Here is a 25,080-nt window from a genome sequence, read left to right on the forward strand (position 1 = left end):
ACCTTTAGGAGTAAGCTATAGGCTTGTTTGCAGAAGTGAAGAAGCCTCTTGTTCGAGAGATGACGACTTGTACTTATACTTCATCGTATATCAAGCAAGTATCAAGTCATGTGTTTTGACAAATAAGGTAGTGCTGAATTGTTTAACCTTCATAAAAGTTTATGGGTTCCATTTTTAAAGTTTTCTTGCATTTTATTACCCTCTGTGGAGGTTATGTTTTTTTTTGTCTGCTTTTGTTTGTTTTCCTGTCTGTTTGTGAGCAGCATAACTCAACAAGTCAAGGACAGAGTTGGATAGAATCTTCTGGGTATGTAGGTTATGGCACAAGGAAGAAATGATTAGGTGATCCAGATCTGGATTGTTGTAAACTGAGCAGCCTTGGTGGAGGTTTGCACTTTCTTGAGTTTTGCTGACCATAACAACGTATATTTCAAAAAGCATTTAAATGCAGTTTTATGTGCCCCTTCTCATGCTTTTCTTTGTAGCTCTGGCAATAAAAGTTGATTTTAATACCCCATTCTCACTGGCCATTAACATAGCCATTAGCCATGAATGTTTGTGGCAAACCTTACTTTTTACAACCTGGCACAGATTTAATTGATCGGGTCAACTGAATGATTGATTAAGAAAGGGACCAAAAGTATAAGTAACAAAGCACTGTAACATTATCACTGGGCTCCATAGCATTATTGTTTCATCTTCCTCTGACTCGTTTTCCTTCCAGCCTGTTTGTGATGTCTCAATTCATAAACGTGATAAAGAGGTGAAAAAGAAAACAACATGGAGTGGAGCAACCTCTGATAACCTTTTTAGTGGGTTCACCCCAGTTCACAAATCCAAGGTATACTCACTAATCTCAGTGTGAAAAAGACTTTTGTGACTCGCAGGGAAACCAATCATTGATTCATGGGTAAATACAAATGAATGATGTTTCTCAGTGTTGAATTATGTCCTAATAAAATGACAAGTCAGACTAAAACCCCTCAGATTGATATGGCAGGGTTATAGTTACCAACAGGGTGATTGATTGTATTGTTGGAGCATTGACGTCCAATGTAGAAAAGTTTGCTGCCACTGTGTCCAGTACAGGGAGTGTCGGCCACTGTGTTACGGTGTGGTTCACAATGGTAAAAGTATAAAAAAAACTAGGGCTCGACAAAGCAGATGATCCGCATATTTGATTTGGCAGAGATTTTGCCCTTCCTGATGCAAACCCTCCCATCTTTCTGGGACTGGCACAAGGAGCAAACCGGATGTGGCCCCACTGTGGCTGGGGTCAGTTTAGAGTGTACAATAACAGTGACCAATGGGGATTGGGGACCTGGGATTGGGGAGTAGGGTAAACTGTTTGGTTTATTTTATGGAAAACAATAAATCAATGATCGCAATAACGGAAAGTGAGGAACAGGGGGAATGGGTATTGTTTAAAAGAAATGAATCTAAAGATAATAATAGAAAAATAAATGTCTTGTTACTCTCACTTATTAAAGTGTTACTAAATATTAAAACAAACATGTGTCTCAAACAACTGTCTCACAAATCATTAGTTTGTCTAATTCACAAATTAACAACAAGACTCAGACAATTTAACGCAAGATCAGCAGAGGCAAGTGGCTCGCTGAATGCAGCCACCACGAATGACAGGCAGGGAGACGCTTTAGTTTGGCCCCATCATCTGCGGAGAATCAGACAGGTCCAGGATTTAATTTGAAAGGCCAGGAAATCACGGGGGCATAAATTAAAAGGATTAAAGACACCAAGGAGAGTGGACAGCACCAACAGCCGTAACAGCTGAATCCGAAACCATTCTGGATGTCAAGGAGGTGTGTGAGTGGGCAACCTTTACTCCACAGCCAGACTGTGTTCTGAGTTTTGGATAGGATTGACTGAAACTGCACACAAGAGGCCAAATGTGATGTTCAGTGTAGGGCTGGGCGACATAACGGTAGTAAGAGTTATAGGCTACCAGTATATTTTTGAAAGAGATATGTAGTCTCTGAGCATACAAGCCTAGCTCAGCTGCTCAATCACGCCCCTTGTTCTCCCACCCATGCTACATATTACAACAGACATTTGAACGAAAATGTGGCGGACACGGTGCAGGTGGAGAGTGAGCAGTTGGTGGCTAAGAAAAAGAATAATTTCTTGACCATCTTCGTTACTCGTTAATACAAAACAAAAGTTGAGGTCTCCAGGTTTCTGGTCTCCTGTCTCCGGGTTTCTGTTGTACACACTGGACGCCAGGGTTCAGCTGTCAGCTGAGCAGCCAACTGGTGAGCTAGCGAGCTAACCCGTTTTGTTCAAAAATATAATTATAATATCGCATATCACCATTTGAACAAATATATCACAATATCAGTTTTGGTCCATATCGCCCAGACCTAGTTCAGTGTACACCTACAAGGAACATCTACAAGTGGTGGTGTATACTGGGGAACATATGGTGAAAATATTTGTCTGGGCAGCAGGTATAAAACATGGCTAACAAGCTGCTTATCCTTTCTTCAGAGCTCCACTACCAGGTGGTGGATATTCCATTCTTTAACGGTGTGGAAAAACACATTTTCAATCCACATACGGCCATAAAAATAGCTGGTTTTCAGTCCAAATACCTGAAAAGAGCAGAGTACAAGTAATCCAATAATCAGTAGAAGAAAAGCCGTGAAAGGATTAAAGGATGAAAAGATCACTGGAGACACCAAACTATGAAATTAAAAGTTTCAGGTAAATACGCTGAGAAACTAAACCCAACAAGACAGGACAGTGGGTCAGGTCGAGCCATGGCTTCCAACGACGTCCCAACAGTCTGTGTATACTTGAGCTTTCCCATTAAATGAGTACTTTGACATTTTCACAGTCAAATTTGTTTTATGATAAACAGGACATGGAAAACTCCATCTCTACGACATGGGACTGTTAAAGACATTACATTTAACATTGGTGGTATCTAGCCAATAATCCGTTTTTGACGAGGTTTTAGACATTTCATATCTCTAACTTTACCAGGACTATTCCTCAGTGTTGTATTACCACTTGTCCTGCTGTGGATTGTGTAAAACAGAGAATCCACATATTCCAGCTGCATTTCTCTGCCCAGAGCAGCACTTGTCACCTGCAATGCTTTGATACTAGGTTTAAACACACAACCTTGTTGCCAGGATGGAAAGAAGCCGTCACCCAAGAAAACACCTGAGGTATTTTCTCGGGCGTCTATTCATTACACAGTATAATTTAAGCCACTTGCAAACGCATTATACTAGAGGATCTGTGAAGATCAGCAGTGACAGAAAGGTCTGGCTGATTGTACTCAATTCCATTGTAAGCCACTTTGGATAAAAGTGTCTGCTAAATGACATGTAATGTAATGTAATGTAATGTAATGTCATGTAATGTGATGTCATGTAATGTCATGTCTGACAGAAAATGTCAGTCAACTGTGATACAGAGTTCTTATCACGATGTTTAAGGGGAAAAAAATTACAGTGGAATACAGAAAACAAAGCAACTGAAGCTCCAGGGTCAGAAATCCGTCAAAAGTCAGAATTGACATTAATTAACGTGCACTACCTCTCAAATGCTGTGTTGTCATTCCCTATTTGAAGCAACTTCAGCAAATCTGTGCAACATTTAACACGAGGCCCACACTGTGTTCTTTAATTATGAGCCAAAGACCTAACTGGTGGAGGACATATTAAAGGCTTAAATGGGCCAGAAAAGTATAGAATGGCTCTTTGAACTTACACTGGAGATGAATGACATTCATTCTTGTTTTCTTCAACTAAACAGGCAATTAAGCAAACAAGGCTTTGAAGCATATTTGTCTCGTTAATATTCATCTATTCAGAGACCAGGGACTTAGCTACACACACACACACACACACACAAACAAAAACATGTTTTTATATTTTTGTGAGAACACATCACAGACATAATGCATACTCTTACCCTAACCATAACCATCACAAATAAGTGCCTAACCCTAACGATTACTCTAACACTCACATAAACCCAGTTTTAACCCTAACCAGGGTTAAAACCAGGTTTTAGCCCTGAAAAAGCCCTTTAAAGTTGTGCAGCCCACACAAAAAATCCAGATAAAGTCAAAATGTCCTCACAAACGTACGTTTCCATGACGTCAGATGATGTTACATTGACTTGTATTAATTTGCTGGAGACTTACTATAACCTTAACCATGACTACTACTCGCCTATGGTCACAGCAGCAAAGACAGTAAAAGTAGAGTATAAATAATAAATAACAAGCATGCATTTCAACATCTGTGAATACAGACTTGAAGATATCGACTATTAACATTATAAAAATAGAATAGGCTGAACGGTATATGCATTAAGTAACCGGAATTTACTGTGAACCGGCACACAATGTTATCCCTAAGCGTAACCAAAATCAGATAATGCCTAACTCTAACCTTACCCTAACCACATTTCAAATCTTAGCTCTAAACTAAACCAGTTCCTCGGAAAATGACGTTCTGCCTCATTAAGGCCAGATTTTGGTCCCCCATGAGCGCTACTCCAGGACCAGTGTTTATGCCAGAAAAGGTCAGAAAGAGGGAACAGATACAAGTACAATCACTCACACACACACACACACATACTATGCCTTGTTCACACCAAACTCTTAACACCTGACACGGTGAGCTCCACAAACAAATGTCACTCGGCAGTGACTGTTCATTGGAGGGCAGACTAATTATAAAACGCGTCGTGTAACAGATTGTATTCTGTTCCAAACAAAAACTTAATTCAAAGACTTTTGTCATTGCATGTTCTTATTTTAAACTAAGCAGAGAGTATCAGAGTGGAAAATGAAGAAAGTAGCTGTGGGAATGTCTGGTTGCCCTCACTAATTAGGAGCTCCATATACTGTAGACCCACGCTCCAGTGGTGAGTAACCAGTACTCGCTCTCTTTCTCTCTCATACACACACACACAAACTCATATTCACTCATCCATAGGCACACGAACACTCGCACAACATGCTTTCCCATATTGTTTACAAATCCTCCTGAGATTAAACTGCAGCAGAACAATATCTGAACGCTGTGAAGAGACACACACACACGGGTCCTCTGGGTCTGATTGTTAGAGCGAGAGTTCTTCCAGATGAGACACGAGAGCTACTTGAACATTCTGCTCATCTCTCACTTTGCACTGACCACATCTCTGTTTCCCCCCTGGTTCAGAAGGAAGGTCTACACCTCTCCATGCTCTGCAGAACCTGATAATGATGCATCCACAGCCAAGTTACTAACACGCAAATATCTCATGAGTTTGCCCCGTATTTTGACCGACTCGTAACGTTGTTTCATTCTTCACATCCAGGTTAACTCAAAGCCACTGGAAGCGGGATTGAAGATTTTTGTGTGGTGACATTTTCACCTTTTTCTCTACGCAGCTCCATAAACATCCATCCATATATATGATATAACTATTTATCCTCACCACTGACGCTACCCCCTCTCTTCCCCTACTGGCCAAGTACATTTGTTTTCAAGAGAACCAGTAAACACAAGCCGTGGAGTCATGGCCGTGCTGATGAAGAACATACTGAAGAACATTCATACCATGAATACAAACTATTAACATGCGGCCGGAGGTACAGGGTCCCACAATGCAATGCATAGAGAACAGAGAGTTGATCCTAAAGATACTTGCAAGTAAATGGTTTGTATTTATATAGCGCTTTTCTAGTCTTGATGACCACTCAAAGCTTTTGCCACTCACCCATTCACGCACACTTTCATACAGCGCATTTTCTATCAATCATCTTTCATACCCATTAACACGCTGCCGACACAGCCGTCAGGAGCAACGTGGGGTTAAGTGTCTCGCCCAAGGACACCTCTGCATGTAGACTAGTGGAGCTGGGAATCAAACCCACAACCTTCGAGTTGAAAGACGACTCGCTCTAACACTGAGATGCTGTCGTCGCCGCAGGTTTTGCAGGTGTCTTTTCCATTCTCGCCATTTGTTAAAAGCCAGTCTGAGGTTTACTGACAGTCAGACAGTCATTTCCTCTGACAACAGTTTTCTCTGCTTCTTTTTGTCGGCTGTGCCATGATGAACGTCTAAATAACACTATCACTGCCTTTACCTTATGCCGTGTTTCCACTACATGCTCCCAGCTCGCCTCTACAGGGTTTGGATGGTTGTCCATTACAATGCAGTGCCTCCTCAAAGTGGGCGGAGTCATCACTGCACGGCCGCATGAAACTGCTGCGACTCACAAACTAGTGACTTGTAAAGCAGTTGTCTCCAGTTTACTGAATCATTAGAATCAGTTAATTAAACATATTTTGCTATTATATTATATTATTATATTTGCATAATATTTGAACAATTTAAGCCTGGGGTCTAAAACCTGCACTGCATGTCCCCCCAAGCTTTAATGTGGCACGCCATTTCAATATCAAGATATAATTAGTTATTTATGTGTTTTTTAATGTACAGATTCATTTTGTATCATTAATACAATTAACTGTGAACTGTGGTATACTGTATACCGTTCCATATCAACACAAATACTATTTAATATTATTTTTAAACTGTAAACTTAAAGAAGCTGTTATATTATTAAATATATTATAGCTTTACATATTAGAAGAATCCAGCAGAAAAGCTATAAAAGTACTACCTGTAAGTGGTAATTTTTCAAATGTCAGGTTATAAAAAACGTTTTCAAGAGAGTGCAGTCTGAGCTAATGGTCCTTCCTTACCACATGCTCACAGTACTTATCCTCTTATCAGACACTTTCCAGTGTCTGATTATGTATGTTACTGTAGATTGTAGGTGCAAATGCAACACGAAATGAAAGTCATTGTTAAGGCAGTGGTGCCCACACTTCTGGCTAAGGAGACCAAAACAGGTCACAAGATATGAAAGAACAAGGAAATACATATTTCTGGGCAAAACACTTAAGTCCCAATCAATATTTGATTTCTCTTCCTTTCCACAGAACACTTCCCTTCCAGCAATGTTCTTAAATTTCATTTTTCATACTGTTCTCATCTCTGTCACATGAAACCAAACCAAGCCACCGTTGCAGCTGTTTGAGAGAGGTCAGTTTTGACGAACATGAAGTCATCCCTTTTGGATGTATTATAAAATAAATCAACATTTTAGCTGTATTCTGGTGATGGATTTTGTGGGAAGAACCTCTTACCTGGTTTGGACCCTTCAGCCACGGAGCCATTATACACCTGGTTCTGAAACTCCGGCCTGTTGTCGTTCATGTCGATCACGTAGATGTACAAATCAATGGGATTCTCCACCTGGTTACCATTCATGTCCACTGCGTGGGCTCGCAGCTGTGAAGAGCATAAAGAAGAAAAATATCATCAGCAAGGAATGTTGAATTAAAGGCCAAGTGTGTAAGAATAAGGATTTCTAATGGTTAGACTGTTAGTTTTTATGTTAACAGTAATTATACACTTATACAAATGCTCTTTTGGCTATTATATTCAGTTTCTGTTCTTCCTACATCATAAATGACACACTGGGCCAGTCAGGATTGTTGCTCAACTGAAATAAAAAGGTTCATATGGAACTGTGTAGTCCAGTCAGTAATTGGAGCAAAGCACACAAAGCGGCACAAAGCACAACTTTTATTCCGCTTCTTCTCTGCCAGCAGGGCATGAGCATCCCGTTGGTGTCTTGGCGAGGACGACAAAAACACAGACAGGGGCAAAGTGGTGAAGTGTTCCGCACACAAACAACACCTATTTTGTTGTTAGCACAGTCAGAGTCCTGGAGAATATGAGAGAGGTGTTGCTGCTCAAGCAGCGGCTTCGTTTTGTTTGGGGAGAATGTTTGTCTCAATTTGTTTTGACAAAGTCGCTCAATGATGAGATGTTCTCCGACGATTCAGAGTGAGGATTGAGAGAGAGAGAGAGAGAAAAAAGGAGGGGAGGAAAAGAAAATCAGGGCAGGGAGAACGGGATGGGAAGGTGAGGAAGAAAGTGGCTGAGGCTTGTGCAAGGAAATGAGAGATGAAAATACAAAGAAGGCAGTGTGGGGGTGTGGGGGCCTTGAACAGGGAGGACTGACAAAAGCAATCATCATCTACAGTGGGATGTCTTAATCTCCTGTGCTGCTGTTACACTCCCCACCAATCCCCGCTAATGATATCTAACATAACGCAAAGCTTGTAATAGCCTGGAACCAAACCGGCACTGTTCACCGTGACTTACATTACTCCCATTCAATTGCCTAGAAAATCATATCCTCTGCAGAAATGCTATTCAATCACAGCTTGGCTTGGTGCAAAAAAAAAAAAAAAGAAAATAGAGAATGGCTCCCTTCTTCTGGCTAAAACTGTCAAGCAAAAATATTCTGTCTGCAACACAGACAAGGAGGAGCTGTCTGCCAAACTGCTTACAGGAAGTCGTGATGTATTGTGGAGGTGACACTAAAAGATTGAATGGCAGCACCTGCCTTCGCCGCCACACAACCAATCATGTCAGCTTTTGTGCCAGGCTGCCAAGGATGTATGAAAACACACCCAAACACACGCCCACTTGAGCATTCACACTCGCATCCAAACACATGTTTATGCATCTTAACACGGACAATGACACATGTACACGCTGGACACACACACACACAGACACACAGACACTCACACACTCCCATACAGCCGCTGAAAGGAGCCCTCTTTAGCCACTTAATGATCCTTAAGATGCTAGTTTTCCATTGGCTGAAGCACAGCAAATAAACATGGAGAGGATACACAAGAAAACAAACAAGCCCAATCTGTTTTCTCAGCTGTGAGCACTGCACGCTGAGGGACGTGTGACTGCTTCAGTGCATGGGCGTGTGTGTGTAAATGTGTGATAATGATTGGGTAGTTTTGTGTGCTCCATATCTATCTGTGGATGTGTGTTGATTTCTAAATGAATGTCTCTAGATTCATGTGTGCGTGCATGTGTGTGTGTGTCTGTGTGCTCAATGGAGGGATTGGAAATGTGACCTGAGGGCCTGGAGGAGAGTGTGTGCTGCTGCTGTGCAGATGAACGTATGTGTGTGTGAGCCGACATCAGTATTCCGCCGGCTGAGAATTAGTATGAGTGGAGCAACCTCGGAGGAGAAATAAAGTTTGAATTTGACCCATCGGAACATCATCTTCCCAATACTTGCATGATACTTCCGCAATAACCTTGACAAAATTGTTCTGAATTCTGTATGTGGTGCGTTTCCTCTTTGCTGAGATATTTTGTGTGCCTCTTGCTACTAACTTTATTATATTATTATTATATAAAGAGGTAAACAGGTATGGGTTTCACTATGTGCATTATTGTCGCCCCCATCATTGTTTGTCCAGCATGTAGTGACCAAATTATTTTTTTTTATTTACATCATAACTGATGTGGAACGATAGAAAACTGCATTTAATGCAGGGGTGTCAAACTCAAATGACCTGGGGGACAATGAGCATCTAATCTGAATAATAAAATAAAAGTGGGAGATATGATGCAAAATAAATGTATTATTAAATCAATGTATAATGAAGTAAATAACAACACGGACAAATGTAATTAAAGCACCAAAACAAGCTTATAATTCAGTGTTTACTGTTGAATATAATCTATTTAATAATGTGATAATTATAACACATTTTTATTACAAAAATATTGCCAGCAAACATATTTAGTATTTAGTAATCCTGTCACCTTGGTGGCGGCTGTGCCTCAACCACGCACGCTGTGTTTGATAGAAGATGAGGTCGCCGGCCCGCGGGCCACTAGTTTCACACCTCTGGTTTAGCGTCTGATTCAGACTTCTAGTTTTTTCTTGCTTCTTGGCTGCATTCAGTATATGGTTCTCTTTGTCTCTCTCTCTCTCTCTCTCTCTCTCTGTAGCACTATTGTGTCTGAAGAGTGTATATTTTGTTATAAAGGACAATAACATACATACTTTATTATATTTAGGATAATAACATACATACTTTATTTTATTCTTTTTATTCTTTTTCATGGACATATTGTGTTACCCTAACGCTGTCTGGAAGAAAAGTGCCTGTGTGACATTTGGCATGATTTAGAACTGTCTTTTTGTTATTATGTCACTGAAAAAATACAAATATCGAGAAATAGACTAAATGGAAAAATGCATTCTGACACCTGACCATAACACAACACGACAGGGCCTGTAATGATGTAATCAAATACATAAACATTACTTTAATATAGAGTTGTTCCCCCATTTGCAGCTATAAAAGCTCCCACACTTCTTGGAAGACTGCTTCTGTGGGAATGTGTGCACATTCATTCTGCAGAGCGTTTATGAGGTCAGGCACTGATGTTGCACGAGAAGGCCTGGCTCACAATCTCTGCTCCAGTTCATCCCAAAGGTGCTTGATGGGGTTGAGGTCAGTGCTCTGTGCGGATCGGTCGAATTCTTCCACACCAACCTCATCAAACCAAGTCTTTATAGTCCTTGCTTTGTGCACTGGGGCACAATCACGTTGGAATAGTAAAGGGTTTTCCTCCAACTGTTGTCCCAAAGTTGGAAGCATAGCATCCGAAATGTCTTGGTAGGCTGAAGTGTAAAGATTTCCCTTCATTGGACACAAGGGGGATTGAAGAACCTGCATCCAATACTGGTGTAGCCAAATACTTTATATGTATATATATATATATAATATATATATACAATATAATGTATATTCTATCTCGCCATTAAGCTAAAAAAATATTGAAAATTATTTTGGCCCATATTGCGCAATAAACTATATCACAAGCATCAGACAGATCTATAGGCTGATTGTGAAGGGTGCAAACACACATACAAACACTCAGTGAAGACTGAAATAGATTAATTCATGCAAACACATAGAGAAAAAAAGGTGACATTCTCATATTGCTCAATTCTCCTCGTGCCCCCCCACCGACTCGCTGTCTGACAAAACTGAAGCTGGAGCTAACACCCACTCTCCTCACCTCGCAGATCACTTCCCTCTGGTGTTGGTCTGACAGAAACAGCAGCCTCCGTCTCTCTTTTCACTTGAACCAAAAACTAACAAGCAAAGTTTGGCCAGCGAGAGCACAGCAGTGGTGGGAACTTCTTGTCAAGTTGAAAGAAAGTAAGCACTGGACTAAATTTCCCTTGGGTCAAACACTGCCTACATTCTCCTACACTAAATCAGACATCTTAGCACAAGCAAACGTGGGTTGGCGGGAGCCTAAACAGAACACACAATCAACATGAAGTGCACTCAACCCAACGTGTTGTCTCTACTACAGGCAGTATCAATATAGGAAGTGTTTACTGAGCCTGACAGAGTCTTTCTTCCCAGGGACCAATAATCTACCTGCTTTATTGATCCCAATTTGCTGGTTTAGTGTAAAAGCGGGCAAGGAAAGACAGCAAACGCCAGGAGCAGCGTCCAAATCCTGAAAGCAGCAAGTCAGGGAACATGAGGCTCATTTAAAACCAAATGGAACTCACACACTAGAATACTAGACAAGCCAAGAAAGAAAAACCAAGAAGACCTGGGGGCCAATGAGCATCTAGTCTGGTCAAGAGGGGGCCAGAATAAAAAGAAAGATATTTTTGTTTTTCAACCACTTTCAAGCACTTTTAATTTGAAATTCTGTGAAATATCATCATGAATATCTTTATTGTGATATGATGAAATATCATATTGTCCATCTGTTACAGAGCAGTTGTTTCTCCCCACTTTTTTCCCCTCTTGACCAGACTATAGCCCCGAGGTCATTTGAGTTTGACACCCCTGGGCTAGGGAATGCATCATGTCTATGATGTGTCCTCACCAAGCTATAAAAGTGTGTGTGTGTGTGTGTGTGTGTGTGTGCTGACAGACGCTGAGGAGATTCACTCTCCTTTATTCCCCCCCCCCTTCCTCTGAGACAGGAGCACGCTTCTGAATTAGCTCCAACAGCGGCGCAGTCATCTATCATGCTGACAGTCACATGAGCGCTGACACCGGCACTCGCATCACGTCGAGGTGTCTTTGCTGATGTACACTAAAAACCTGTAATGTGTGTATATTAGCGTTAGCGCGAGTCTCATGTGGTCCGCATATTTAATTCACGCAGCCGAGAAACTGTTTAACCTGCGGTTCTCGAGGGAGATGTCGCGAACTCAACCTTCCAGCTTTGCATGGCTGCTTATGTGTGTGTGTGGTGGGGAATCCCCTGGGCGAAAAGCAGACTAACTATCCAGCTGTAAGCCTGCACCCTTTGAACATCACAGCTGCAGAGTGCATGAGGTGTGCATTCAACAATGTGTGCTGTGAGGCAAAGTAATACATCGCAGGAGGGCACAAAGGGACACGCGGGGCCCCATTCAGACTTCAGACGTCAACATCCGTCCTGAGAGATCCGATCAAAAGTGGACAGCGCTAACTGTGACTGTTGACATGTGGCATTTAATTGCATCCTGGATGCGTCTCTTGTGACCACATGAGATCTGATTCCACTTCCTGCCCAAGTTTCAAACCAGTCTGACTGCACAAATTTGCCAGAGTGTGGCAAAAAGTAAGGGAGCCAGTGGAGTACTCACGCGGCTTTAGGATGAAATAATATTTCCGTGATTAGAAAGAAGAAATCGTGAGTTATCAGAATTAATATTGTGCCAGGCGCTGCAGATAATTCAACATTTAGACCCGGAGAATTGTAAGAATACTTTCACTTTACTGTGAATCTCTCGTGAGTCAAAGGACATCAGCTAAATATAGGGCTGCAATAGGCAAGGGTGGATTAATAAACAGGGCCGGCTGGGCCCGGGATCAGGGGCCCTGAAGCCCAAGTCTTTGCATTACTAGCGATATTTTCACTACTACGTCATTCATCCCTGAAGCCACATAAAACTGGTTGTTATGTGATATATCTCAACAGGGCCCCTCAATCATACTGTATATCAAGGTTTATGGTCACTCATGTCTTCACAAGGCTATGTTATCCAACACCCCTCATTATTATTATTATCATTATTATGATGCTTACAATTAAGACAATGGAAGAATTGAGAGGAGTTGATATTCTATATTATAACTACTTGTATTTTTATAAGTTCCTTTTTTGTATTAGCACATCCTTTGTCTTGCTGTTGATTATCTGTAAGAACACACACACACACATATATTTTATGGTTCGAGGACAAAGCAAGACATTTGAAAGGGTCACCATCCTAATCGACCTAATTATAGCTAATCGATAATAATCAAGGAAATAATCGACAGCTTAATCAATGGTGAAACCAATCGTTAGTTAAAGCCCATAAAAACATACCCTGGGGATGTGACTGTGGCACACAGGCCTCACATGCCATTTCATCAGCTCTGAAGAAACATTCAGGTCTAAAGGGAATCACAGACTAGGCTTTCATCAAAATGTGTCACAAATTTGAACCACATTTTCAAAAATACACATGTACTTGTGCGTCTATTCACTGCTGTTACGCAAAATATTGCATATTTTCTTCCTTAATAACTGTATTTACCTGCATTTACATACACACATCCATTTTTAGTTTTTGCTGTTTCCATTTAGGTTCTTTAAGGCCAAATTGAAAATGCGTATAAAGAGAGGCTGATGGGAAAACCACCTACAGGAATCCCTCTCTGTTCATGAAATAAACACACACTATACAGTATATCAATCAGCATTCAAAGCACTCGCTCACACACCAACGCATACAGTATATGCACACAATTAAAGCTGCAGTTTCTCATCATCTCTCCAAGAAAGAAGTACAGTTTTCATGCTCTGCTCCTCGGTTTCTCTCTCTCTTTTTCTCTCGGTTTCATCCACCGTGTGCTGGTCTGTGCAGTTTTACACCTCAGATTTACTTTTCTGAGAGAACTCCTTGTGGACTTCTGTATCAATCAGATTGAAAGGCTTATGGTATTGCTGCATGCTACTGACGATATGCTACAGAGGAGCAGCACAGAAAGTCCTCTCAAAGCACTTCAAGCTCTTTTTTTCATAATAGTAGTAAAATCTACAGGAGATAAGTGAAGTCTATGATGATATTTTAAAAATGTATGTTTTTTTTTACAAGGTTTTGAACATTTGTTCTGTCTGTGTTGCAGCTCGTTGTCCAGTGTAGTCCCTGTGTGCTGGCTAATGTTATAGAAAATCACAGTATAAAATGATATGCATCATAAGAGTGTACAGAATTATTAGAATCAGTTCATTAAAAAGATTTGTACAAAAGATTTGTTAATGTTTTTTTTTTAACTGATCTACAGTTTGACATAGTTGTTGGATATGCTCAGGCAGATTCTGACTGTTTAAGCCGCTGAACATACTGATTCATTCACCCTCTCTCGTGGGAAGGGACACACAGGGTCCAGCTGCTTAGATGCACTGTGTTGCTTCTTGCAAGTATAATATACAAAGACAGCTGTTAAAGTCTCTATTTCTGCACTCATCACAACAAATCATGAAAGCCAGCTTTTACGCGCAATGGCTTGTTTCGATGGAAACGAGGTCGTAGCTTATTGTCTACCTTAAGTTTGTCGAAAAAACTTACTGTCACAACAGTAATGCTTAATGCATGATGAAAGCGTGGGCATACATTTCCACATATGTCACCTCCTGGACTCCATACACTTCAGTTGCATTTGCACATCGCGTAGTTGTGAAGATGCACTTAAATAACTGTACAATGCCACCTTCCTTTCGGGGACCTAAGAGCACAGTGGTCCAACATCTTAATGATGGAGGTGGACACACTGTAGTGTGTTGACAAGTTGTCAGAGAATCAAAATTGATTTTAAAATCTTTTTCAAATATACCATGCATTATGGCAGAGAGAGAGAGGATTCAAAGACAGATTACTGTTCCATACCATGATGAGCTGAACTCAGGGTTCCTATGATTTATAAAACAAATATGTACTGCATTGTACCAAAACTGAACTGTTCCATTCAGTGGAAACACGTCTAAAGTTATTCCATTTCAAATTCTGTGTTAAAAGCCTGTGAAAGGACGAGTGCATCAAAGTAAGAGCCTATGTTAAGCTACTAAAAGCTACTAAAAGTAATGGAAGTTGGGCAAAATATTGTGTAAAAGTTATGGAAAAGTTCAGAAAATGAAATGAATTGGTAATAATGTGTGGGAACCTTGTACACTTCACTGGTAACGCTCAGCGGAAACACAGCTTCTCACGGGGACAAGGATAAATGAACGCAGAAGGAAACAGACCCTAACAAGACAAACAATCAATGCGCCCTTACATGGAAGGAGGCTCTCTCTTCTCTGTCCAGGGGTTGGGTGACAAACATGTTGCCGCTGATGGGATCTATGTTGTAGATGCCACTCGGGGGCTGATCAGCTCCTGCTCCTGTGATGCTGTAGCGGATACCGACATCCTTATCCTGATCGGAGCGGATCTGTGGACACAGAGACGGAGAAAGAAGTTCAATGGACAGGAACATCTGGATTTAGCCCAGGCTTTGCTGGCTTTTGCGATGCACTTGCACAGACATGAGAAGTCAAAAATCGAATGTGAAATGTTCAAGGATGTACTGAATGTACACTTGATGCTTGATAGATAATATAGTATAATTATATGGTTTAATTACAGACAGTCTTTTCAGGGTTAACATTTTGAACTCATAGACTGAAGAAGAGAACAGAAGAGGGCACAGTTTGCAGTGAGACACACAGATAATAGATGCACTGTCAGAAGATATTGTCTGACCTATTGTCTGTTGGAGTGTAATTTACTTTACTGGCAGCTTCTCAGCAGAACAAGGATAAGTGTAAAAAGGAGCTCATTGCTGCTCTGAAGGTCTGCCGAGATGAAAGTGATTCTCAACTACAATTTGTCTGACTTGAGTTGAATATTTCATCGTGCGCTGTATGTTACATCATAGGTTTCCATATGAATGCTGCCACTGCAATGAATACATTAAGACTTAAGTGTGACACTGTGTTGACTTTGGAGAAGACAATGGTCTCTATTGTGTCACTATATCATGCAACAGATGAATGTGACATCGGTGACAAACCCTCTCTAACAAAGGGATAATAATTCACTTATTCAGTTATTACACTTCTATTGTATTCAACATTTTAATAGTCATGTAGGTGTTAAAAGCATTTTTAACAAAGATTAACTGTCACTGTCATGTATACACATGGAGCTACTGTCAGCTGCTGGTTTAGCTTAGCTCAAAACAAAGACCAGAAACACTGTGAAGAAGAGTATACTCTTCTTCTACTGGTCTTTGGAAAGAAGGAGGCAAATGGTTTCTCCCATTTCAAACATAACAGATTGAAAAATGAGCAAAACGATGGTCGTCAGAGTTCGACACTCAACTTACGTGCAAAGAAAAACATTGCAACGGATTTCCGTGCCTTTTCGTCTGCTTAATTATATCACACCCAGCCAGTAATTACATAATTACATGAAAGCCTACAACATACGGTGTTTAAAAATGTTGAAGACAAAATCTGAACTGTTTTTTTCTGCATGCAATTATCATTTTCTGTCAATGTCAAACACCAGGAACCTCCTATTCCTTAGAGAAATAAATAAGTAATAACTTTGTTTTTTTTTCTGGGATACCTTATCTTCTAGGAGGCAAAATAAGCCGTGGGCTTCATATTCTATAACTATTTTTAGTTTGTGGTGTCCTTTTTCATTATATCCACACATGTGGTTATATTTGTTAGTTCATGATATATAAACAAAGACAAATTCATCAATGATGTATTGATGTCAGTTCACATATACTAGTGTCAACTTCACCCTTGGGTTCAGAAACACAACAGTGATGAGTATGGGGACTGAACCATCACTATGGTTACAAGGCAGAGGTAATAATCAGAGTCAAATGGAGAAAAAAAAAAAAAAGAAACTTGATTCTTTTTTTTCCCCCCTTTCTCCTTCCATCCTATGCAATTTTCCTGGTCTGTGGGTCTGCACATCAGGCATGAAAATGAAATTACTTCATCCGTTCAGCAGCGACGGTGGCGTCTGCATAAAACACCTCTGTGTTTGAACATGATACCCTCTCTCCCTCAGTTTCCAGCACGATCTTCTCCGTGGCGTCGCATTCGATCGTAAGCTTTCACACCCGCGATGTTAATTTCACAGCAGCTCCATATGTGGCTCCTGCAGGTAGTTTACAGCGTTGTATAACTTCTTCCAATCAATGCGCTCGAGCACATATGCACATATTGTACATTTAATCAGTGAAGCAATTACACTGCACCACAGATTACATATATTATTTGAGACTGCCAATCAAAGCAGGATGAAACTAAAGCGTTAAAAAAAAAAAAGAAAAGAAAAAAAAATTATGTTATGATTCACCCTCATAATTAGTGTCATCAGTTTGGATAAAATATAACTAATATGCAGAACAGTTGGATTATGAATTTCAGAAATCATCTGTCTTAACAGTGAAGGAGACAAATGGTTCAAAACATCAAAAAAAATAAACATCTGCTCCATCTCCTATATCGCCATGTAAGTACAAACATATTTCCTGTGTGTGTGTGTGTGTGTGCATTAGGGTATTGAGGAGCTTGGCAGGTAAGAGATTCTGTACGTGCAGATCAAAAGGACCAGCTCACTTCAATAATGCACAAGGCCGTCATGCGGCAGAAAAACACACATGAAATTTTCACCTGCCATGGGTTTCTCATTCCGCGGCTGCACGTGTTCACACTTGTGTGTTTGAGTGTGATTTGTCGCCTCGCTGGAACTTCAAAGCAGTCTGTGTGTTGCTAGTGTAATAGCCCCGGGAGGAGACAAAGGGGCTTTTACGTGTCATGCGGCCTGTGCTTCCATGACTGCTTAAAATTCTACATGAAGGCCGCCTGAGACCTGATGTCACATTTCACCGGTGTCTCTTAATGAAGTGTCTTTATATCAATAAAGTGAATGCATTTGGAAGCAAAGCTCCAGAGTCCCACGAATCCCGTGAGTGACAACTACTCAATTGAGCTATTCGAATTGAATGCTTATATGACGAATAGTGGGATTTCTTTCCTTTTCCTTTTCTCTCTCACTCTCTCTATCAACAGCTTTATCTCCCCTCGCTCTCGTCCCTCCTGGCAGAACGGCTACTAATCACACTAAAAATAGCAGAGAGAGAGAGAGAGAGAGAGAGGGAGAGAGAGAGAGGCAGATGCAAAGGACTTAACTGGCTGTCTCTCCTCGACAGATCAGACCAGACATCAGATAAGTGACCTATTTGTAGCTCTTTGAGTGTGATTTCCTTGATTACTGACAACTGCTGGGATCCTGTGGGACAAGCTATGAGCGTGAGAAGTAGGACGGAGAAGGACGGACGCAAAGAGACACAGGCAGCGGAAAAACAATAGAGTGTTGGGGGAAAATTAGATGAAGAATAAGCGTTCTGTTATAACTCCTCAGGGTGATGCGCGGCATGCAAACAGACAGAGGGAACCGGGAGGAATACATTTCCATTTATTGAGCCGAGCGGCTCGCTGCCTAATTAGCCCACTGTGAAGTTTAACTCTGTCCAAATCTCATTTAATTGATTCAACCCGAAATGATGACCCTGTTTGCATGGATAATTTGATGCCTACATAAACAGGGACCGATGTGCTGTTTATTTAATGGCACCTCCTTTTCTAGAAATGCTTTAAAAATGAACAACACAGCATTCTGCTGTGTGCGACGGACAAAAGTGTCTGTTGCTTCGGGTCCGCAGCAGTATTTTGCTTCGAGGGAACAACAATCATTCAACCGGGAAGTCATTAAAAGGGACATTGCAGTGCTGGCACCCCTGGGATCATTAGGGGTTACTGTCTGCAATGAGCTGATGTCACACAATAATGGGAATCTCTTACACTCTTTAAAAGCATCTTGTCTTCATGGTTAAGGTCTGCGTTGTAACCTCTCTTTTTTATTTCATAGCTCTTTACGGGCTCAGTCAAGTTACTTCACCTTTACGGCACGTCAAACAACCCCCACAAGGTACACAAGCTCGACACCAGCGACAGCAGGAAGCCAGGGGATCGTTCAGTAACAACATCTGCCATTAGAGGACGAGGATGCATGTTGTTGCCATTTATCATCACTTTTGAAACTGATCAAAAGATCAGGGGGTGGGGGGGAATGTAGGTAGTTAATCTAGTCTCCAAATGTCTGGATGGAAGACAGTTACTGCAAAGGACAATTCAATATCCAATTAATATGCTGTGTAAAGGTGAAATCTTTCAATATGAGCTGCTGCTTTCTTTTGCAATTAATGGGATGCTTCAGTGCTAACATTGTTTGACAACAACCAAAAAGGTCTACTCATATTTTTAGTTATTAGAATAGACCAATTATAGAATTAACCAACACAATTCATTATAATGGATTCTATTTGAGCCTTGTCACCATGTTCAAAAATATAAAATATTATGATTACCACCAAAAACATTTCAGGTTAACACACAAAGACAAAAAGTCTGACGTGAAAATGAAATGTTGTGTGCCGAAATGATCGGCCTGTTCATACGCTTCCATTTATTTTAAGCTGCTTCAGAATAAAAGCTTTAGCTCCTCTGTTACAAGTTCAGTTAAGTTCTGATGAACTATTAGAATACAAAAAAAGAGTCAAGAGTGAGTGGTTAACAAACTTCAGTTTCCAGCCAGAGAGGGATATCTAACAGCGAGAGGAAATAATACATCTATTCTAAAGGTATTGTGAATTATATCAGTCTTGCTCTGCATGTGTGCATGACTGACTGGTGTGTGTGTGTGTGGATCCTGGGAGTGGATGTCCCTTGAACCTCTCACAGCCAGACTGACAGCAAACATCTCATGCTGTTTTTAAATAAACCTTAAAAAATGGGTTTGCCATGGCTGCTGGTGGGTTATTGGGAGTTGAGAGAATGGAGTCTATTCTCTCCTTGTGGCACCCTCATTTTCCCCCCAGCAGACATTAGATGTTATGAGGTGAGTCATTGGTTAAAGTATAACTATACAGGATTTGTACCCTAATTTAACAGCTTTAGAGTCATTGTGATGGTTAAATGGCTTGTTGAGGGGAGATTGGAGGCTGTCTCTACTCCCCCTACCATCTGTAAGTGGGAAAACCAGCCTCGCAAAATCGGGGCTGCCGTCCTGGAGTCCCAGGAGATCTTGTGAAGTCTCGCGAGGAACACAAATTGCTTCACGGCACTACACACACACACATACACCACAGCCAGGTATTGGCTAGAAGATCAAGGCAGCAACAGTGTTATGTTAGATGTTCATCATGGCAGAGAAGAAGAGGAAACCATTGTTGGAGGAAGCTCAGAAGAGGAAATTAGTGTCTTACTGAGTAAGGGTGCCACACCACACACGAGTAAACATATGGCGAGAATTGAAAAACATCGAAGCACGAAAAACAGATGCCGACAGGCAATGACATCGCTCCACGGCTCCATTGATAACAAATGAACACGCTGATGCGGGTTTTTACCACTGTGGTCGACAATGGATGGATGAATGTTTACAGTGGTGTCATAAAATATGCACTCCGACACTGTAGGGGGAGCTCCGTAGAGAAAAAGGCAAAAAAGAGACCAGACTTGCAGAGTTCTACTTTAAGTAGCTGTCATTTGTTTATCCTTGTGTCCCTGGCAGCCATGTTTAGGGGGGTGTCCGTGTCTACTTGCGGTGAAGTCAGTGCTAAAAGGTGGACTGTTCCTTTAATGCATCACGTGACAAACACAATGTGAACATACTGATGATGAACTTTAATGTTCACTTCCAGCATCCGTGAGGCACTTCTCTGCCGTTTTTAATTATCCCTGTTGTGACAGCGGAGCTCAAACAGCTCCGTGCGTGACAACTCGGAGGAAGAGGAGGAGGAGGAGGAGGAGGAGGAGGAGGAGTGCAGTGACAACACGAGGCAGAGCGGTCCGGCTGTGTTCTACACTGTGAATGAAGTCAGATGTATGTCTTATAAGTCAGATGTATACTTCTCTTCCTTTGCTGCTGCTTTATTCTGATGCTAATTCTAGAATCCTAGACAGGTGATATGATTTCTTCTTCTTTTTTTGGTTCTATCTTTAGGGGTCACCACAGTGTATCACCTTGTCCTCTCCCTTGTGTCCTCCTCTGTTACACCGGCTGTCCTCATGTCCTCCTTCACGACATCCATGAACTTTCTCTTTTACGCCAGTCCGGCAAATCCATCTTCAACATCCTTTGTCCAATATAATCACTATCCTTCCTCTGCATGTGACCAAACCATCTCAACCTCGCCTCTCTTACTTAATTTCCAAAGCATTCAATGTGAGCTGTCCGCTAAATATGCTCATTTCTAATCCTGTCCATCCTGGTCACTCCCAACGAAAACCTCAGCATCTTCAGCTCTGCCACCTCCAGTTCCGTATATAACTATAACTGCTATAAACACTTTATTATTATGATGATGATTGTTATTATTATTATTATTATTTTTTGACCAATGTTCTTTGTGGCCCCTGCTTCTGAAGCTGAATAACCCTGCCATACATCTCTCTAGCACCTTATAAACCTTCCCTTTCACCTTTGGTGCTATCCTCCTGTCACACATCAGCCCTGACACTCGTCTCCAGCCTGCACTCTCTTCTTCACCTCTCCTGTGCACTGTCCAGTGCTTTGTATTTGAATCGACTAGCCTAATTCAGCTATGTAAAGTAATAACCTGTGGTGGTTTTCTATTATTTTGTACACCTTACATTGCTCATTTGTGAGGAAAAAAAGGCTAAATAACAAAACATCTCATCATCACCCCAAATAAAATCTCTACATCAGCTCCCTCCAACAATGTAGTACAAACTGAACACTATAACCTTCGCGAGGGAAGGATTTATTGCAGCACTGTTGTATAACAATGGTTTTAGCTCTATGCCAGCTGAATGTACTTTATATATGCAATTATCAGTTATATCCAGAGGCTACAAAGTGCCTGACAGAAATGTATTGGTTGCTTCCAGTGGAGTTCTCACATGGGAACCGTGTATGTGTACTGCATATACACCCACTATCCTAAGATGTCCTTTAATTCATTATTATCACAATATCACTTTTACTTCATTCTTTTCACTTTTTGAAAATGTACTCGGAAAAACTGCTTCACTTAGTGCTACATTGGTCCACTAAGTAGTTACTAAATAACCTGCACCACTCATGATGACTTAAAGTAACACAATGTCTTCTCTTAGGTTCCCCCACACTTTGTTACAACTGTTGTCAAATATACGTTGAGGTAACGTGTATTTGTTGACCAGTCAACGATAGAGGGGAACTGATCTGAAGCAGGACTACAAACAACCATGTCTTCAGACCAGAGACAGTACACATGGGCTTTGTTTCCATTATGGTACGGTTTGGACTTCTGCTCGGTTTGTGGCCGTTTCTCTCAATAAGACGTACAAGCTTTTTATGAGAATAGTCTGCAGGCGTACGTGCCACTTCTACTCTGGTACCGTAAGGGAAGGGGGCGAAAAATCGGAATTGTAGGGGCCTGTTATTTAGCACTATTTCTAATACTAGTACTGTTCCAAATCATAACATTATGTCATTTAGCAGATGCTTTTATCCAAAGCGACTTACAATGGAATTGAGTACCATCAGCCAGGGGTGGAGTCGAACTTGCGACCATTGCTACCAGTAGGGCTGTGCAATACTGCAAAATTTGGTATCGATCCAATACCAAGTACATACAGGGCCAGTATTGCCGATACCGATACCAATACCGATACTTTTTACTATACTACCATCTACTTTTGTGTAGGGGAGAGCAATGTATCATAATTTATTGAGTGAATGCATCATCAATATGCAAATTTGACTGAAATTAATTATTATTAATTATTTCGTAAGTTTTCCTTTAATTAATCATGTTTATGATGATAATAAAACACAGGACAAAGTTTTCAGGCAAATAAAAATACTATTATTAAGTAACTCAGAAATGTTATTTACATTTTTCTGTTTTATTGAGCTTCTTCTCTCACTTACTAACTGACCTGCCTTGGAGAAAATCCTTTCTCTGGTATGTTGCAATTACTGTCAGAAAAATAAAAATACTTTTATTAAGTAACTCAGAAATGTTTATAGAAAACTTAAAACTTAAATTTCCCTTTTGGGGTGGTAATCTGCATTTGCAATTAACAACATCGCAAACATCACAGGTTGCAGTGGTTTGATTTACAGCTGTAAAAAACCTCAAAACAGTGCTCCTCTTCCGCTCTGGCATCACGCAGCCACAACAGTGCGCTGCTCGCCTCGCAGTGAGTGAGTGAGTGAGTGAGTGTTGCAGTGGAGGGGGGAGGGGGGGTTGGCAGCGGAGTAAAGGGGAGGGGCTAATTGAGCATAAGTGAAGTGAGAGAAGAGCGGTGTTGTACGGCCAGTCGGTCACTCTGTAAGTGCCTGGAGTTGTACTTAAGAATTGACCTCATCACACAAGTATCAATCAATACCCAATACCAACGTTAGTATCGATACTATCGATATTTTAGATCGATCCGCCCAGCCCTAATGGAAAGTGCTCAAGCTTTGACAGATGTGCCATTCACCCTGTTGTAAGTCAAACATAACCTTGGGACATACTTTGAAGGTCAAAAGCCTGCATTGTATCACTTTAAGTTAGACATGTACGTATATAGTGGATGAATTAGATAACGTTACGGTTAATATTCTAAACTAAAGATTCAGTGTGTAACAGAAGGGGTTATTTGGCAGACATTAGATGAGTACATTTAGGAGTGATTTGATTTTTACAGCTTTTTTAAATGTACTTTATATGTACTTTACACATAAAAGGGCTGGTTTGTCTGAATGGACGTGATTCATAAAACCCACACAGGAGGAAGAACGAGAAGAGAGAGTGGGAGAGTGGAAGAGTACATGGAGTTGTGAGAGAAAGGTTGTAATCTTTCTGCTGAGTGAAGGCCATCGCAGTTCTCGTTAAGGAAAGAAAGAGGTGAGGCTGGAGGAGTCCTTTGTCCTTTGTCGCAATCTGCCGTCTCACGACTGGATGTCACAAATTCTTACACACTGGACCTTTAAATATTACAGAGGAGTCAGGGAAGTCTGCTGATATGCTGTTAAACTATTCTTATTGAACTGTCATTAGTATGTTCGCTCCACTCAATCTAAAAATGAAAGCAGGAAATGGTGAAATAACATGACATGAAACTCTTCTCTTCTTAAGCACCAAAAACTAAAGGGGGGCATTTGAAAATCAAGTTCATCATTTCACAGCATTTCATATTCTACTGTTACAATGCACAATTATCCAGTAAGTTGACCTTTCTAAATGGACTCGGGGAGGAATTAATGTGTGTTATTCATATTCCGCTCTCCTTTATTGCCACAAAACTACAACGTTTCTAAAGTGCAACACTATCAATCTACAGAACACAATGTACTTGTATTGTTTTTAACATTTTTGTCCATCAAGCTGGTTAGGAACAGTCTTTAAATGTACATTTTGATGCACTGGGGTACAGTAGGTCAGATTGAGAGCATATAATGTGTTATACCCATCAGGCAAACACCTAAGGACATTCATAATAGTTTTCTTAAACTTCAGCGTTTGCACTCTTAGAGTCACATGCAAATATGGGGAAAACTACAACGCAGCAGTAATAACAGTTTGGTACAGCGGATTTAAGTTCACACTTTTTTTTTATGGCTCGTTAATATGCTGTAGAAAAATGCAGCGAAGGCAAACTGAGTTGTATTATGGTAGGAAGTGATGCCAGTCAGTCAGGGCACAGATAGGCTATGACTGAAACCTTCTGGCAGCCTCTCAGTCACGCTTTAGCTGTCTTAGCTGTCAACTATAATTACGACAGTGTCTGCCAAATATCTGAGTGCCTTTAATAGAAACTACTGAGTGACTGGATGCCTCACACACTTGGAGACCTGTTCTTCTCTTAAAATGTCTCCCACAACGCATATGATGGTGCTTTTCTATTATACAGTTCTAGCACAGCTCGGCACAGCTCCACTGTACTGGGTTTTTTGCTTTGCATCAGGGATAGTACCTGGTACCTGGTGCTTTTTCTTGGTACCTACTCTGGTGAGGTTCCAAGCGAGCTGAGCCGATACTAAAATGTGACGTTAACAGACTG

General features: G+C 40.9%; 1 protein-coding gene across 2 annotated transcripts in view; it reads right to left on the reverse strand.

Annotated features, from left to right (window-relative positions):
• cdh4 (cadherin 4, type 1, R-cadherin (retinal)) overlaps positions 1 to 25,080 on the reverse strand; it is a 246,755-nt gene that overhangs the window by 50,234 nt on the left and 171,441 nt on the right. For both annotated transcript variants that reach the window (XM_058632772.1, XM_058632770.1), the window contains exons 6-7: positions 15,228 to 15,383; positions 7,188 to 7,332 (exon numbers count right to left, since the gene is read on the reverse strand). In XM_058632772.1, the coding sequence (XP_058488755.1) occupies positions 7,188 to 7,332; positions 15,228 to 15,383 (301 nt within the window). The remainder of the gene's footprint in view (positions 1 to 7,187; positions 7,333 to 15,227; positions 15,384 to 25,080) is intronic.

This window comes from Solea solea, chromosome 6, assembly GCF_958295425.1.
Source record: "Solea solea chromosome 6, fSolSol10.1, whole genome shotgun sequence".
Lineage (NCBI taxonomy): Eukaryota > Metazoa > Chordata > Actinopteri > Pleuronectiformes > Soleidae > Solea > Solea solea.